The 15,346-nt window shown below is 62.6% G+C and overlaps 3 protein-coding genes across 4 annotated transcripts in view; 2 read left to right on the forward strand and 1 right to left on the reverse strand.

Annotated features, from left to right (window-relative positions):
* The window catches only part of KLF16 (KLF transcription factor 16), a 25,989-nt gene extending 15,556 nt beyond the window's left edge, over positions 1-10,433 (forward strand). The window contains exon 2 of the mRNA XM_032176776.2: positions 8,043-10,433. Within this exon, the coding sequence (XP_032032667.1) occupies positions 8,043-8,344 (302 nt within the window). The 3' untranslated portion in view covers positions 8,345-10,433. The remainder of the gene's footprint in view (positions 1-8,042) is intronic.
* The window catches only part of ADAT3 (adenosine deaminase tRNA specific 3), a 147,278-nt gene that overhangs the window by 54,460 nt on the left and 77,472 nt on the right, over positions 1-15,346 (reverse strand). The window lies entirely within an intron of this gene.
* Positions 14,293-15,346, forward strand: part of REXO1 (RNA exonuclease 1 homolog) — a 32,486-nt gene continuing 31,432 nt past the window's right edge. The window contains exon 1 of one of the 2 annotated variants that reach the window (XM_058428247.1): positions 14,293-14,767. In XM_058428247.1, coding sequence (XP_058284230.1) covers positions 14,611-14,767 — 157 coding nt within the window. In that variant the 5' untranslated portion in view covers positions 14,293-14,610. The remainder of the gene's footprint in view (positions 14,768-15,346) is intronic. The other variant, XM_032176719.2, reaches the window with a different exon arrangement.

Raw genomic sequence — 15,346 nt, forward strand, 5'->3', positions numbered from 1 at the left:
TTTTTTTTTTTTTTTCTTTTGCGTTCTGCTCTGGGCAGTGGGCACTGTGGTTGGAGCATCCGGCTCTGGGGTTCTGGGTCCTCCCCCTCCCCCAGCCTCAGTTTCCTTATCTGTGAAAATGGAGGAGGAACTGCGTCGCCGCCGCCGGGGTGGCCGCGCGGATTCTCCCCAGAGGTCGGCAGAGCACCTGGCGTGGGGCCAGGATGGGGGGAGCCCGGCACGTTTTCTCTGCGTTCTCTGTATTTTAACGAGTGGGAGTGCGAGGCTAGGAGCGCGGGTTGGGGCCTGAGTCTGGGGCCGGGGGACTTTATAGGAGGACCCTCGAGGGGCTTGGGTCTACACTATGTGTATTTCCCCGGCGTGTTTTTTCACCCCTATCTGGCGGGCGATTCGGGAAGGTGCTCATGGTTGGAGCGGGGAGCGCTCCGGCTACACCAACGCCCCTCCTAGCGCAGTCCCCGGGGCGGCGAAGGGAACCGGGAGCCTGGTGGGCCTGGCTATATTTTTTCACTCCGTCCCCCTCCTAGGGTTCCACTTTCTGGACTGGGAGTTTGGACTGGGGAACAGGGGACGGTGGGCCTTAATGGCCGGCCGGGGTTTGGGCATTAGAGGTGCTTGTCCCTTCCAGGGAGGGTGGGGGGCTGGGGGAAAGCTGTGGGGCTGCCCTTGGGCTTGGCATTCTGGCCTTGCCACCAAACAGAGGACCTCTACCTGATCTGGGTCTCAATTTTCTCATCTCTATCAAGAGTGCGATGCAGCCTCTATTTCATAGCCGTAGCGGGGGCCGCTTTGGGCAGCGGGACACTCCGAGGGGCTTGGTCCGTGGGCTCGGATTGTAGGGACACGTGGAGCGGCCGGAGGGAAGTGGGCTGTCCAGAGTGGTGGGCTGAGATGAGCAGGGGCCGCGAATGCCTTGTGGAAGAATTGAGGGTCCATCCTTGGGGTATGGGGAGCCGCGCTGGGACGCCTGAGGCTGGAGAGCAGGAGGGCGGGTGGGGGCGGTGGTGTGTAGCCTGCAGGCCGCCCCCTCTCTATTCTCCACTCTTTTCACCCCTCGCGCAGTCCCTGTCCTGGTCCCAGGGGCCTGGAGGGTCTGCCCACCTTGAGACACAGACGGGAACCGAGGGCGTCAAGACAGGACTTGGGTGGGGTCTGCGTTTTCTGCGAGGAGGCACACATCTTCGGCGGAGGGGTCCCAGGGTGTTACCTCTCTTTGAGGGCAATGGGGTCCGTGTATTTCCGCGGGGAGGGACATTGGGGGTCTGTGAAGATGGCGAGGCAGCGTTGGGAACAGAAAGGGAGGTGCCTCTCCGGGCGGTGGGCAGGGGTCCAGGAGTGCCCTGGCTTGTTGGGGGTGAGTTGGCCGATCTGAACAGACAAGGGGCTGAAGTGGGAGCCTGTTGGGAAAGCGACTCCCACCTGCCTACCCAGGTCATTCTTCGCTTGCCAGATGGCGTGGCTCGAGAGCTCCATTTGGGTTTTCTGAGTTTCTGGGTTAAGTGGACGTGATGGCCACCTCCCAGAGTGGCACCCAAGAGGCGCTTCCATAGGCCCCCGGGTATTGGGGCAGCGGTCCCTAAGCCAGCAGGGAGGGGAGGGATGGGTTTGGAGTCCTGGGAAGGCGGTATTGTTATCCCGGGATTGCAGTAAGAAACTGAGGCCTGGGGGTGCCCAGTCGGGCATCCCCAGGGGTGGATGCAGATGTGCTGATGACGCGCCACCGTCTACCCTCTGCGGTGGGGGAGGGCAGGGTGGATCTCCTGGCACTCTCCCCCACCCCTTGGGAGCCTGCTGACGTCCCATTCCAAAGCCCCCTTTACAGTAACTATTTGGGGACTGGGAGGGCAGTCCCAGGCCCAGGCACCTTGGATTCGGTTTCCAAAGGGTTTGGATACTTGTGGCTTTCCAGGCTCCTCTTCCACCAAGGGGTCTGTGTAAACGGCCTCTTTTAGTGGAAGGTGGTCTGGTTTTTTCAGCCCCCGGAGGAGGGAGGGAATGGCTGCCGTTAAGCTGGTTTTGGGGGACAGGAAGGCCGTGTGTTTTTTTGGGAGGGAGCCCCATTGCAGGGCTGTCCCTGAATGGAGTGGAGGCTGGGAAAGATCCGCAGACGAACCCGAGTCACCGGCGGCCGCAGGGCTGTCCCGGGGGCCACTGAGAACGATTCCGCCCCCACCCACCCCTGCCTGGGGTGCTTCTCCTCTGTAAAGGAGGAACTGGAACACCAGTCGTGGCCTGGCCCCATTTTTACAGATAAACCAACTGAGGCACACTGGAGGAGCCCCACCTGTGCAAAGCGTGGTGCTCCCATGATTTCGGCCACATTTGGCCCTGGGAGCGGAGAGGCCAGGGGAGCAGTGGGATGTTCTTCATGGGGGCAGCAGGCGGCAGGGCTGCACCTCCCATCCCCTGGGTCTGGCCCACAGCCCCTATCCTAGCCCGGCCGGCTCTCAGCTCTCTCTCCCCTGCGTGGGGCGGGGAAGGACTTTGGAAGCTGTGGGTGATGTTGACGCCGTTGCTATGGTTACGGAGAGTGAGCGAGCCAGCGAGTTGGGGCGGGGGCGGGAGGAGAGGCTGGCTGTCGGCTCCCTGCTCTCCAAACCCCCTGCATCCCCGGAGGGGGCCCCCCCCGCCCCCGGCTTGCCAGTGCCCGGCACACTGTCAGCCGGCGCCTCCTGAGGGTTGGCCGAGGCCCTCCCCAGGAGAGGGGCTCAGACCTGGAAGGGGTCTTCTCACCCCCGACTTCTCCCCTCCGCACTTACTGAGACATTTGGGGCCTGATGGTTTTCTGGGGAGGGGCTGTGCTGGGCACTGCAGGGGGCTATGCAGTGTCCCCAGCCTCTACCACTCCATGCCAGGAGCACCCCCTCCCCAGTCGTGACAATCACAAATGTCCCCAGACCTTGTCAGGTGCCCCCCCAGGGGGCTGCAGGGTCAGCTCCAGTTGTATCCCACTCTGAAGTCCCGTTTATTTGCATCTGAGAGGTCTTGGTGAGCCCCTGCTGCAGGCCAGCGCCGAGCATCCTAGTCCCTGCGCCCCAGGACTTAGGGAACTATGTCCGTGGTGGCGGGGGGCGGGGTGGGGGGTGGCAACAGGGATGCTAGTGATGACGGAAAGCGCTTCCTGGAGGAGGCAGCCTGAGGCCCACTGGGCTGGGTGGGGCAGGGAATGGGAGAGGAAGGGCGTGCTGGCTCTGGGGTCTGCTGTGGATGTAGGGACTTGAGGTGGGGAGGGGGCACTTCAGCAAGGTGAATCCCTGTACTTAATCCCGAGGGTGGGGACGCTGGGGGCGGCAGTGAGGCAGGCTGGGTTTTGCAGAGGCAAATCCGTTTATGGAGAAGGGATTAGGATCAGAGAGGGGTTGAGGAGGGCAGGACGAGATGTGGGAGGCAGCCAGGCGTGCTGGTCTGTGCACTGGGTTGGAGGGAGACTCCTCAGGACGAGGTGTGCAGAGGAGTGTCTGAGTGCCTGCCAGGTTTCTGATCCCTTGCTGAAGAGGGCCCCAGGAGGACAGGTGGGTGGGGAAACTGAGGCCCAGAGGGGGAAGCAGCCATGCCCCACCTCATTCTCCCCTCCACCCCCAGGCAGAACTATGCGCTCCTGTAGGGTTGGGATGGCAGTGCTGGTGGGCAGAGCTTGGGAGAACTGGCAGCTTATCTGGGGAGGGCTGGAGTGGGGCAGTGCCAGGCCACAGGGGTGGGGGGTAGGGGGCCAGGGACTGCCCTCCCCCACTCACCGCCTCTCTAGCCTGCAGAGTGCAGAGAGCAGCTGGAACTGCCTGCAGGTGCCCCAGCTAGTGGGATGGGGAGGGCTCCCCCAGGGTTGTGGGGGGTGATAACCACCCCCCCACCCAGGCTCTCTGATAAAAGCAGCCCAGATCGGTGGGGAGGAGGCAGATGATACCAGCAGGGCGAGTTGTGGGGGCGGGGGCACCGTCCTGGCCCTGGCTTAGACCATTTCTGGAACAGAGGTTACACAGGCACCAGGGTCCTTGAGGGGGCTGTCCTCCCTGCCAAACCCCAGGTGCCCAGAGTCTGGTGCAGGAGGTCAGGAGGTCCTGGCCTGGGTTGGGCCTCAGGTGGGCCTCCTTTTATGTAGAAGGGAGTAGTGATAGTTCGGCGGCGGGGTGGGGAGGACAGGAGTATTCAAAATGCTGAGCAGTTATCTGCCCTTGCTCTTGTTGGAGCCAGAGCCTGATCCCCTAGGCCTGCATTCTCCCGTTCCACAGATATGCATTAAGCACCTGCTATACCAGGCCTGTGCTGGGCATTGCTGGGGACCCAGCCGTCAATGAAGTGCCTGCCTTCAGCTTCCATTGGAGTGCAGGGGTGCAGGTATTATACCCACAAGATGCACGCGTTTTTGGAAGCCTGGTACAAGGACAGAGAAGCTGACCAAGGGTGCTTGGGGGGCACCAGGCCACTGTGAGGGGCACTGCTGCTCAGAGAAGCTCTGGGCGGGATCAGCCATCAGTTTTGACCCTAGGCCAGGGTAGAACTCAGGAAAGCCAAAGGCAGTCTGGGTGGCCCAGGCGGGAGCTGCTAGACTACTGCACTAGTCCAGGCGTGAGCTGGGAGGGGCAGGGTGAGGTCTGGACAGATCCCGAAGGCGATGGGATTTGGCTGGCAGGTGGCACGTGGGGAGGTACGGGATTGACACAAGGGCAGGTATGCATGCCTGCGTGTTTGGCGGGAACAGCAGAGGGTTTGGAAAAGGGAAGTCTCCTGGAGGAGTGGGGATGGGGGAGGAAGGAAGCTTTGGCTTTCGGAAGTCAGGGGAGCTGGGGGCAGAGTGGGTGTGGGGGTTGCTATGGCCCAGATAGTATTCGAGACCCCACCCCCAGGCTGGCAGGGCCTCACCACCAGTGTTCCTCCCTTTCTGCAGCAGCTCCCAGAAGCAGCTGCCTATAGGTTCTATAGAACCTGCTCAAGGATCACTTCAGGAGCTCCTGCCCTCCCTGGGTGGGTAAGAGGCCTCCCCAACCCCAGCCCTTCCTGGCTGTCCTGGGATGCTTGCTTTGCGGCTGGGGCTGGTCTTCCCCACCTGTGCCCTCCCCTACAGACCCGACCCCACCTGTTAGGTGGACGTGAGTGCCCCGGCAGGCGGCCAGCCACAGCCCCCCTCCCCACCCCAAGGCCCCCCAGACAAGCTCAGGAGGTGAGGCTTCCCTGTCGGAACCAGGGCCCTTGGCACAGTCCTGCAGTCCAGTCTCCAGGCCCCTCCTGTGCGGGCTCAGACGGGGCCGGGCCAGGTTTCCAGGACTTCCTGGACTCCATTTTTCTGAGCCTGGCTGTTTCCGAGGCTGTCCTGAGCTCACCCGGGCCCAGCCTGAGTCAGAGGGTCAAGTCCACCGCGGCCCCGCCCACACTGCCCTCCCGCGTCGTCCCCACCCACCGCATCCTCCGGGCGCTGCGTCGCGGCCAGGTAGCGCCGAGCAGCTGGGTGGCTGTGCACCTGGGGGCCCGGCCGGCTAGGAGCCAGCGCACTCTGGGCCCCCACAAGTTCACCCCACCCTCTTCTCTGCGAGCGGTTTGTGTGAGTGGCAGGGCCTGGCGCCCAGAGCAGCGGGGGTGGGTAGCCCGTGCAACCCCTGCCCCGCCACCCACGTGCGCATGTGCGCGCCCCAGTCTCCGAGCGCGGGGCGGGGCTGGCAGGCACCCAGGCCAGCGAGGCGACCCTGGCCCGGGCCCCCTGGCCCCGGCGGGAGTGGGCCCACGTGAGCGGGGCCGGCTGGGGCTGCGGATGTCCCCGCCGCCGCCGCCGCCGCCGAGCTACGTGCGGCAGCTGTGTTCCCAGCGGCTGCGCGCCCCTGCCCCGCTCGGCCCCCTGGCAACCTGCTCCTCCTTGCAAAGTGGAACTAGGGGAGAGGGCGTGGGGACCAGCCCCGCCGCCCTGAAAGGGGAAGTGAACCAACTGACTGTGCGGCACCCAGCCGTGGGATGTTCCCCCTTCCCTCCTGCCGCCTCCCCGCCTGTGCCGTGCAAGATGGCGACACGGCGGCATGTTCCCTGGAGGGGCGCGCGCCGCAATCCCGTGGTCTGCTCCGGCCGCGCTCCCACAGCCAGACCCCCTCCCCAGACTGAGGCCCTTGGGAGCTGTCAGGGCCCAGTGGTTGAGATGGGAGTGGGGTCCTTTCCAGGGCTGCCTTGCGCCTCTTGCTTGGGTTGTAGACGGCCCCCAGCTGGGGGGACCCCCGACCCCAGCTGCATCCTGGGTTGCTTGGGGGAGACTTGGGGTGTGGCGCAGGCAGCCCCAGGGATTTGAGGCTACTCTTGGTCTTGGTGACAGTTAGTCTCTCCCCCTCTCCAGCTGCCTGGATTCACAACCTCTTGGGGAGGGGCTGCTGGTCTCTGTCTGCGGTCTTGTTTTGATGAGGGTGTGGGGGTGTGGCAGGGAGGAAGGATGAGATGAGGAGAAGGGAAGGTTTTTTCTTCCACCCTGGGTCACCGGTGATCGCTGGTGCCCCTCAGCGGGCAGACCCCTCCACCTTCCCCTCCCCCTCCTCAGCTGGGCTCCCCAGGGCAGCCCCTGATCTTAGAGCAGAGATGTCACCGGGTCACCCCGAGCATGGCCGTGCCCCTCCCGCCGGCTGTGTATCCCTCCCCATGGTCCCTGCTGTGGGTCCTTCCAGGCCCCTGGCTGTCTGCAGTTCTTCACTGACTGGTGGGAGTGCTCCTAGGGCCAGAGCAACCTCCAGTGCTGGGTGTGGGCCGCCCAGTTTGTAACCCACCGGGTGACCACCCTCCTGGCCGCCCTGGCCCTGCTGTGGCTTCCTTGAGAATAGGCTTTGAGGTCACTCAGGGGAGTTGGTTCTGACGTCTCTCTTGCTACTCAGGGCTCCAGTCAGTGCCACGAGGGGCACGCGCATCCAGTCTCCATCCACACAACCCGCCCTGTAAAACCCTGGGGTGTCACGGGAATAACGTCCGGGAACGCCAGAGTCCCGGGTACCTGGTGCAGGGCCCGAAAGGTTGGGAACTTCGGGGATGCAGGGCCCTTTGACCTGCTCCGGGCCCTGGGTGGAGGTGGACTGACCTGCCCCTCCCCAGTCGTTGAAGACCCCTATCTGCTAGGGAGACGCTGACATCGAGATGCCACATGCTGTGGGCGTGAGACCCCGGCTAAAGGAAGGGGGTCGGGCGGCACAGTTCTAGAGCAAAGACCCACACCGAGTGGAGGCGCACAGGCAAGCTCGGATGGCGACTGCTGGTTAGGGGCAGGATGGGCGAGGCCCGGCCTTGGCGGTGGGAGGGGACTGTGGAGGAAGTGGCCGGGTGGTGGCCCGCCCCTGCCCAGCGCCATCTGTCCCGCGGGGGCGGGGCGAGTACAGCCCGTCGGGCCCCGCCCCTTCCCGGGAGACCCCGCCCCCTCCCCTCCCTGTGAGCTTTCCTGCCTGTCTTCCATCTAACCACACCGCGAGATCGGGGCCCAGACTGACTGTGCCTGCGGGTTCCTCCCATGTCCCCCTGCTCGTGGAGGGGCCAGGAGGGTTAGGGAAGTTGCCATGATTGTACCCCCTTAACCCAGCCTTTGCATCCCAGGTGGTCATTTGGAAAAGGAGGGGACCATGCGCAGACGAGAGGCCCCAGTGCTCCTCGGGAGGGGCAGGGACAGCCTGACCCTTGTGCTCCGAAAGCCGAGCATGCCTTCTGAGCGCGCCTGTGCCTGGGACAGACACTGCTCCCAGTGTCTGTCCTTTGCTAATCCCTGCCAGGGTCCCGCCTGGGGCCAGAGGCTGCGAGGGCCTGGGGAGCTTTAGCCTTGGGGGTCTGTGGGGGTTACTTATGGTTAACAGATTCTGGGCTCGTCGGAGAGTCCTTTCTAAGAGCTGGTAGGAAATAAGAGGATTATTTATTAGGGTCTCGTGTGGGGCCACCAGAGGGTGGGTAAGGGTTGTATTCTTTGTGCTTTTCCATGTTTTAAATTCACACTCAGAACTCAGCCTCTAAAACGGTACAAATGCCCGCCACCCTTTGGGATTTGCTGGAATGTGTCTGTCATCTGCCCCCCCGCCCCGCTGACCGCTGTTTCTGTCTCTGTCCAGGGGAACGCCCTTTTGCTTGTGACTGGCAGGGCTGTGACAAGAAGTTCGCCCGCTCCGACGAGCTGGCCCGCCACCACCGGACGCACACGGGCGAGAAGCGCTTCTCCTGCCCTCTGTGTTCCAAGCGCTTCACTCGCAGTGACCACCTGGCCAAGCACGCCCGCCGCCACCCCGGCTTCCACCCAGACCTGCTCCGGCGCCCTGGTGGCCGCAGTACCTCCCCCAGCGACTCGCTGCCCTGCAGCCTGGCTGGGAGCCCTGCGCCCAGCCCCGCTCCCAGCCCAGCCCCCGCAGGCCTGTAGGGCCCTCGTGCAGCCCACCCTGACCGTCAGGATGCTTCTGCCATCTAGGGGTGTAGTGAGGACCCACGGGGAGCCTGGGCCCCTTCCAGCCATGGGCAAACCCTGAAGACGCCCCTGCCCCCCTCCAGAGAGTGAGGAGGGGGCCTGAGACTGGACCTGGGTCTGCCTGACCTCAGAGGTGGCTCTCAGGATGGGTGACGGGGGCTTGTATCTGTAAATAGCCATGATACTAACTTTCTTCCCATCTGTGCAACGGGGCCCCCCAGGGCAGCTAGGAGGTCCTCCCCTCCCCTCTCCTCTCCACCACCCCTTGCTGCCCCACTCCTGGGGTGGGGTTTGGGGGGGTGGAGTGGACTTCTGGGAGCTGGCCCGGGGAAGGCACCCCCTGCCCCATCCCTGCAGGTTGGGATGAAGTGTGCAGACAGCCATAGAGGAGTCGGGGGTTGACATGGCCCCTGCCTCTCCCCACCCCACCCCACCGAAAGCCATGGGAGAAGTTCAGGGAAACGGGGGTGCAGCCCAGCCGCCCCCCATTCGGGTACTCAATCTCAGGTGTCCACAGGTTCTGCCCACGGTAGGGGCTGCCCGGCCCCCCAGACCTCGGGAGTAGAGCCAGGAGCGGGGCGGCGTTAGGATGCCCGGAGGGGTTCCAGGTGTTGCTTCTGAGACCTGGGATGGGGAGGGAGGGGACCTCTGGGTTCTTCCAAAGAACATTCGACTCAGTGGGATCGGGAGGTGGGAGGCGGATATCGGGGTCAGAAGGGAATGCTGGCTTATTTATTTTCCTCTGTCCTCGGGTGTGGGTGCCCTAGCTCCCCCTCTCTGGGTGGGTGGGTGAGAGAGGCTGCAGGGGAGGCTGGCACCGGTCCTGGCCCTCCAGTCCCTGCCTTGCTGACTTTGGCCTTTGCGGTATCACGTGACAATCAACTCTTCCCTTAGCGACGCCTGCGGCTGTTGGGCTGCGCTGCCCTCCCTGGCCTGCAGGTGGGGCCGTAGAGCTCATGCCCGCCGGGGTTGCAGGCTCTTCCGGGCCTGGGCTGCAACCTGGCCCGGCCCTGCTTCCCCGGCCTCCCCTCCTTCTCCTGGGTGCTTGGAAGAGGTGGGCCCTGGCCCGTGGTCGAGGTCTTGCCTCGTGGACTGGAAGCAGAGGGCTGGCTGTGCAGCCTCCTGGGGTAGCTCGTTTTTTTTGCACCGGGTAGAATATTTTTTCAGGCACGGATTCTTTTTTTCTGGGCCCCTGTTGGGTGGTCCGGCATCCTCAGGGGGTGTGAGTGTGTATGGGGGGGTCTCTGAGCTGAACTTGGGTGGGGTGGGGACTTGTCCCTTGGGGGCCACCTTTGTGTCCTTGCCAGGGGTCATCCTGCTGTGGCCTGGGTTGCATTTTCTCTTGGGGGGTATTGAGGACCCCCAGCCTGGAATGAGAAGGGTCCCAGGTTCCATGTCAGACCCAGAAAGGTGGATCCTCCCACTGTTGGCTGCAGGAGGTTTTTGGTACTCCCTTTTGTTCCAGAACCGTCCTGCCTCTCGCGTGGGGACAGGGGGGCTTTAGATGGCACTGGTGTGCACCTGGACCCAGCCCCGACCTGGCAGGATCCAGGGATGGGTGCCTGGGATCCTGGGGGGAGGGAGGCAGGGGACGCCCTTCTGGAGCTGGGCTCGGAGGCTCTGCCCCGTCCAGCCCTCTGCTCTCTGTGTTCTCTGTCCCTAGCCTCAAACCCTCTTCTGGCAGCGCTAGTGAGATGCCTTAGTCTGTGGGGGTGGGTGGGGGACTGGGGCCCCGTTTTCCTTTGTGAGTCTTGGTTGGCCCCAGCCCTGGCAGGGGCCTGTCTGGAGCAGGGGCGGGTAGGGCTGTGGGTTCCAGAACTCTCTAACTGGGCCCCTCTCCAGTGTCCAGGGGCTTGGAGAGACCTGCTACCACCCCTCCACTCTCCCAGGAGTCGCTGATCACTGGGAGGGACCTGGTTCCAGCCGTTTGCAGGGGAGGTGGCCCCAAGGGGCGTGTGCTTTCCATGGGTGGCGCCCCTCCCCCACCCTGCCTGGCCTCATCCTTGTATTTAATTAATTAAAACAAGCCCCTTTTTAAACCCTACTCCAGCGTGTGTGTGGTCTCTCCCGTGGCAGTCCCCAGCCTGTGGGCACGCTCTGAACCCCTCTGTCCCACCCACGAGTGTGGTCCCAAGTTCATCTACCTTGAGAAACTGAGGCAGCGGGCTAGTGAAGAGGGTCTTGGCCAGAAGGCCCCTCTGGCTGAGACACAAAATGCCCTGCCCCTAGCCCTAAGCCCTGCGGAGGGGGCTGCCTGCAGCAGTGCGCGCTGCGCCCGCCGGGTGTCACCCACGCCTGGCGCAGCTGCGCCCCCCGCCCAGCTTCCCGCCCGCCTCGTTGCCTGGCAACAGAGGCATGGTGACACGGCGCCCGGGGGCGTCCGCCGCCCGCCCCTTCCGGTGCCGCAGGGGATGGGGGAGCCTGCGCCCCCGGGGCTGCTCGCAGGCGCGGGACAGGCTCCTCCACGGAGGGTCCTCCGGCCGCCTCCCAGGCTCCTGTGCTCCTGTATTGAGCGCCTACTGTATGCCAGCTCTCCTAGTGGGAATTGGGAAGAGGGGCCGATGAAAGCTTTGAAGCCCTCCCCAGGAAAAAACCACTCTGGACCCCAGCGCTTCCCAGAGCCTGGAGGCCGGCAGGGCTGGGATGGGGCCGGGCAGGCCACTCCTACACACCTGCTGAGCCCTGGGGCTTCGCCTGCTGCCCGCCCCGGGGTAGGGGATGGTAGGCCTCTGGTATCGCGCAGCCGGCGCCGGCTCATGCCAGACCCCTCCCCAACCTGGGCGGCAAGTTCCCGGCTTTACTCGAGGGCAGTCTCCCTCGTGCACCCCCAATCCTGCCAGACCCATCCTCCCATTCTACCGGACGCCCCACAAACATCACCTCCGGGACTCTAGCACTCCTCCAGCTCCTGCCTGGTTTTCTGCCCCTCTGGAGCAAAATGTCTAGAATATGGGGTCTACACTCGCAGCCTCACCCCTGTCTCTGACGGACACACTCGCATTAGGCTTTTAAATTACATCCCCCCACCCGCAACACACACACGTGCCCAGAAACAGCACCATCCTTTTAGTGCCTTTGGGACCCCGACCCTCCTGGGCGTCCCTCCCGCCCGCAGGCGGCCCTTGCCATGCCCCCTGGCTCAGTCGAGGGCAGTTCCATCCTGCAAGGCCAAAATCCTTGGGGAGTCACCCTGGACCCCACCGTGTGTCTCACCACCCACATCTGGTCCATCTGAAACCTCCCTGGGCTCTACCTTCAAAATAGATCCAGAATCTGGCCGCCTTTCCCTGCTGTAAGGGCCTCCACCGCGACGGTCTAGCCTCCTCACGACTCACCTGAACCAGTGCAATCACCCTCGCCGTGATCTCCCGGTGCCCTCACGGTTTGTCCTCCCCAGGGCCACCAGAGGGCGTCCGTGAGCACCTGGGGCAAGTCTGGTTCCTCCTCTGCCCGCAACCCTCCATGGCTCCCACTGCCCTCACAGTCAAAGCCCAAGTCCTCCCTGAGGCCCATAGGGTTCTGCACGACCTGCCCCGTCCTCTCCCTGCTCTTCCCTCCTCCCTCTCTCCCCCTCCTCACCCTGCTGCAGCCACACTGGCCTCCTCACTGTTCCTCCAACACACCAGGCACAGTCTTGCCCCATGGCCTGTGCCCTCTGCCTGGAATGCCTTTCCTCCAGAAACCTGCTCGGCTCCCTCATCATCTTTTATTTATTTATTTTTTATTTTTCCGAGACACCGTCTCGCTCTGTCACCCAGGCTGGAGTGCAGTGGTGCAATCTTGGCTCACTACAACATCCGCCTCCCAGGTTCAAGGAATTCTCCTGCCTCAGCCTCCAGAGTAGCTGGGACTACAGGCATGTGCCACCATACCCAGTTAATTTTTGTAATTTTAGTAGAGACGGGGTTTCACCATGTTAGCCAGGCTGGTCTTGAACTCCTGACTTCAAGTGATCTGCCTGCCTCAGCCTCCCAAAGTGCTAGGATTACAGGCGAGAGGCACCATGCCCGGCCCCTATTTTTCTTTAAAACCGCACAAATCCCGCCTTCCCCACAGAATCACCCAGACCAGCCCTGTGCCCAGTCCAGGCTCTTCTCCTGTTTCTGTTCTCAAAGCACCTTCCACCTGGCCTCAGGCTGTCTCACTTATCCCTGTGTTCACTGTCTGCCTCCCTGCCTACACCACCACCTCCACCAGAGTGGGGTTCTCTGCTCTGCTTACGAATGTTTCTAGCATTGTGTGGCACACAGTAGGTGCTCAGTAACTATTTGATGAATGAATGACCAAGACCGGCTGGCATGGATGGAGCAATCGCACAAATGAGACTTCATTTCCCACGCATCATCAGGAGCCACGACAGGGAGTCTACGCCTCCACTGCCCGTGATGGGACAGCTTTGAGATTAGATCAGGTCCTCTGCAGAGTCGCCCATGACCCATCCCAACCCACATCCCCCCATCATTGCATCCTGTCATTTAAATTGTGGTAAAATCACATGCACGTAACATAAAATTTGTCATCTTAACCATTGTATTATTGTTGTTATTTGAGACGGAGTCTCACTCTGTCACCCAGGCTGGAGTGCAGTGGTGCGATCTTGGCTCACTGCAACCTCCACTTCCCAGGTTCAAGTGATTCTCCTGCCTCAGCCTCCCAAGTAGTTGGGACTACAGGCGCCCGCCACCACGCCCAGCTAATTTTTGTATTTTTAATAGAGGCGTGGTTTTGCCATCTTGGCCAGGCTGGTCTCAAACTCCTGACCTCGGTTGATCTTCCCTCCTCGGCCTCCCAAAGAGCTGAGATTACAGGCATGAGCCATTGCGCCCAGCTAATTTTTGTATTTTTACTAGGACAGGGTTTTGCCATGTTGGCCAAGCTGGTCTTGAAATCCTGGGCCCAAGTGATCCACCCGCCTCAGCCTCCCAGAGTGTTGGGATTACAGGCATGAGCCATTGCGCCCAGCTAATTTTTGTATTTTTACTAGGACAGGGTTTTGCCATGTTGGCCAAGCTGGTCTTGAAATCCTGGGCCCAAGTGATCCACCCGCCTCAGCCTCCCAGAGTGTTGGGATTACAGACATGAGCCACTGTGCCCGACCTAAGGCTTTGCTCTCTATTCTTTTTCGGTGTATACCCAGGAATAGAGTTGCTAATAGGGTAACTCTGTTGAACTTTTTCCGTCTCTACACAAAATACAAAAAATTAGCCAGGCACGATGGTGCGTACCTGTGGTTTTAGCTACTCGGGAGGCTGAGGTGGGAGAAGCACCTGAGCCAGGCAAGTCGAGGCTGCAGTGAGCCGTGATCGCACCACTGCACTCCAGCCTGGGTGACAGAGCAAGACCCTGACTCTTAAAAACAAACTTTTTGGGTTTTTTGTTTTACATAGCAGTGGCACTATTTTACAATCCCACCAAAATGCACCAGGTTAAACTTCCCATTAAGACGTGGGCCTACTCCACCAGACTACAGAGTTGCCCCATCCCAGCCTTGTTCCTCGTTTGTCTGTTAAAATGCACCATCTAGCCCCGTATACAGTAGGCGCTCAATATTTGTTGAACAAATGAGTGAACGTGGACCTGGTCATTAGACTGACTACCTCGGTTGGGGAGATTAAGGCGTTTCCTGAGAGCCAGCTGTATACCAGGGCGAGGGGATTTTTAGAGTGTGAACGGAGTAATTCACCCGTGGGTTTCACCTGGCCCAGGTTTAAGGCCACCTCCCCGCAGAACTCTCCTCGTCCAGCAGAGGGCGCTTTAAGGTGACATGCTAACGAATGGAAATGATATGCAAATGAGTAATAGCGGGCCCCGCGGGGCTTTCTTGGTCAGGCGCGCCGTGGACAGCCCTGGCGCCGCAGGGGCCTGGGGCTCAAGATGGCGCCGCTACAGCCGCCGAAGGTCAGGCGGCGGCGCTGGCGAGGCTCCCGGAGACCGCAGGCAGGGCAGCCCCCGCCCTCCTTACTTCCTCCCGCGGCCGTCTGTCCCGGCCCAGGGGTCCGCCAACAGCCTCGGTCGCGCAGGAGCAGGCGTTTCTGAGCAGGCGCGCTGCGGGCAGCCCCTCCCGGGGTCCCTTGCGGCGGCGTCCCGAGGGCCTCCGGGGGCCTCGGAGCAAGATGGCGGCGGCGGGGTCCGTGAGGCGCGGGCGGCGGCGACCGCGGCGCCAGTGAGGGGGCCCTGGGGCCCGGGCGACTCCGGGCCGGGGCCCCGCCGCGGGACGGACCATGCTACGCTCCACTGGCTTCTTCCGGGCCATTGACTGCCCCTATTGGTCTGGGGCGCCCGGGGGGCCCTGCCGGCGGCCCTACTGCCACTTCCGGCACCGCGGGGCCCGGGTCCCCGGCGCACCTGGTGACGGCGGAGAGGCGCCCCCCGCAGCAGGTAATGCCGCCCGCCTGCTTGCCTTGGGCTCGGCTCCCCTGCCCGGGTCTGGACCCCACCTCTGGTCCCGCCCGGGGTCCCCGTTCTCGGCCCAGCCCCCTCCCCACACGTTCGCGGGCGACGGTTTCCCCAGTCGGGACCGGGACCATCCACCCTGGGACCTGGTGCAAAGCACTAGATGTTCCTAAGCCTTCGTCTTCACGAGTGTGAAATGTCAACTAGGAGGACGCGTCCTGCCAGGGCTGTCTAGAGGGCGAAGTGCGAGCGCATGTTGAGTACCGGGCACCGGGCCTGACACGAGGGGGCTCGGGAGACGGGCGCGGCCGGCGCTAGGCAGGCCCTGGACTCCTCCTGCCCCTGATTCGCGCCCGCCGCTTCCTGGACCCCATATGCTTGTGGCCGCCCTTGTTTATTTCCATGACGTTTCCTCCTGCCGCGCCTCTGGCAGCGGCCACCTCAGTCTCCAGTCGTTGAGTCAGGATGGTCGGAGGATCGTCTCCTGTGTTTGTCGAGCCCTGTGTCCGGCATGACTGGCAGGGAGGAAGTCAAAGCTTACTCGAGTGGGCTCCGAGGAATTCC

Source organism: Hylobates moloch, unplaced genomic scaffold (assembly GCF_009828535.3).
Source record: "Hylobates moloch isolate HMO894 unplaced genomic scaffold, HMol_V3 SCAFFOLD_15, whole genome shotgun sequence".
Lineage (NCBI taxonomy): Eukaryota > Metazoa > Chordata > Mammalia > Primates > Hylobatidae > Hylobates > Hylobates moloch.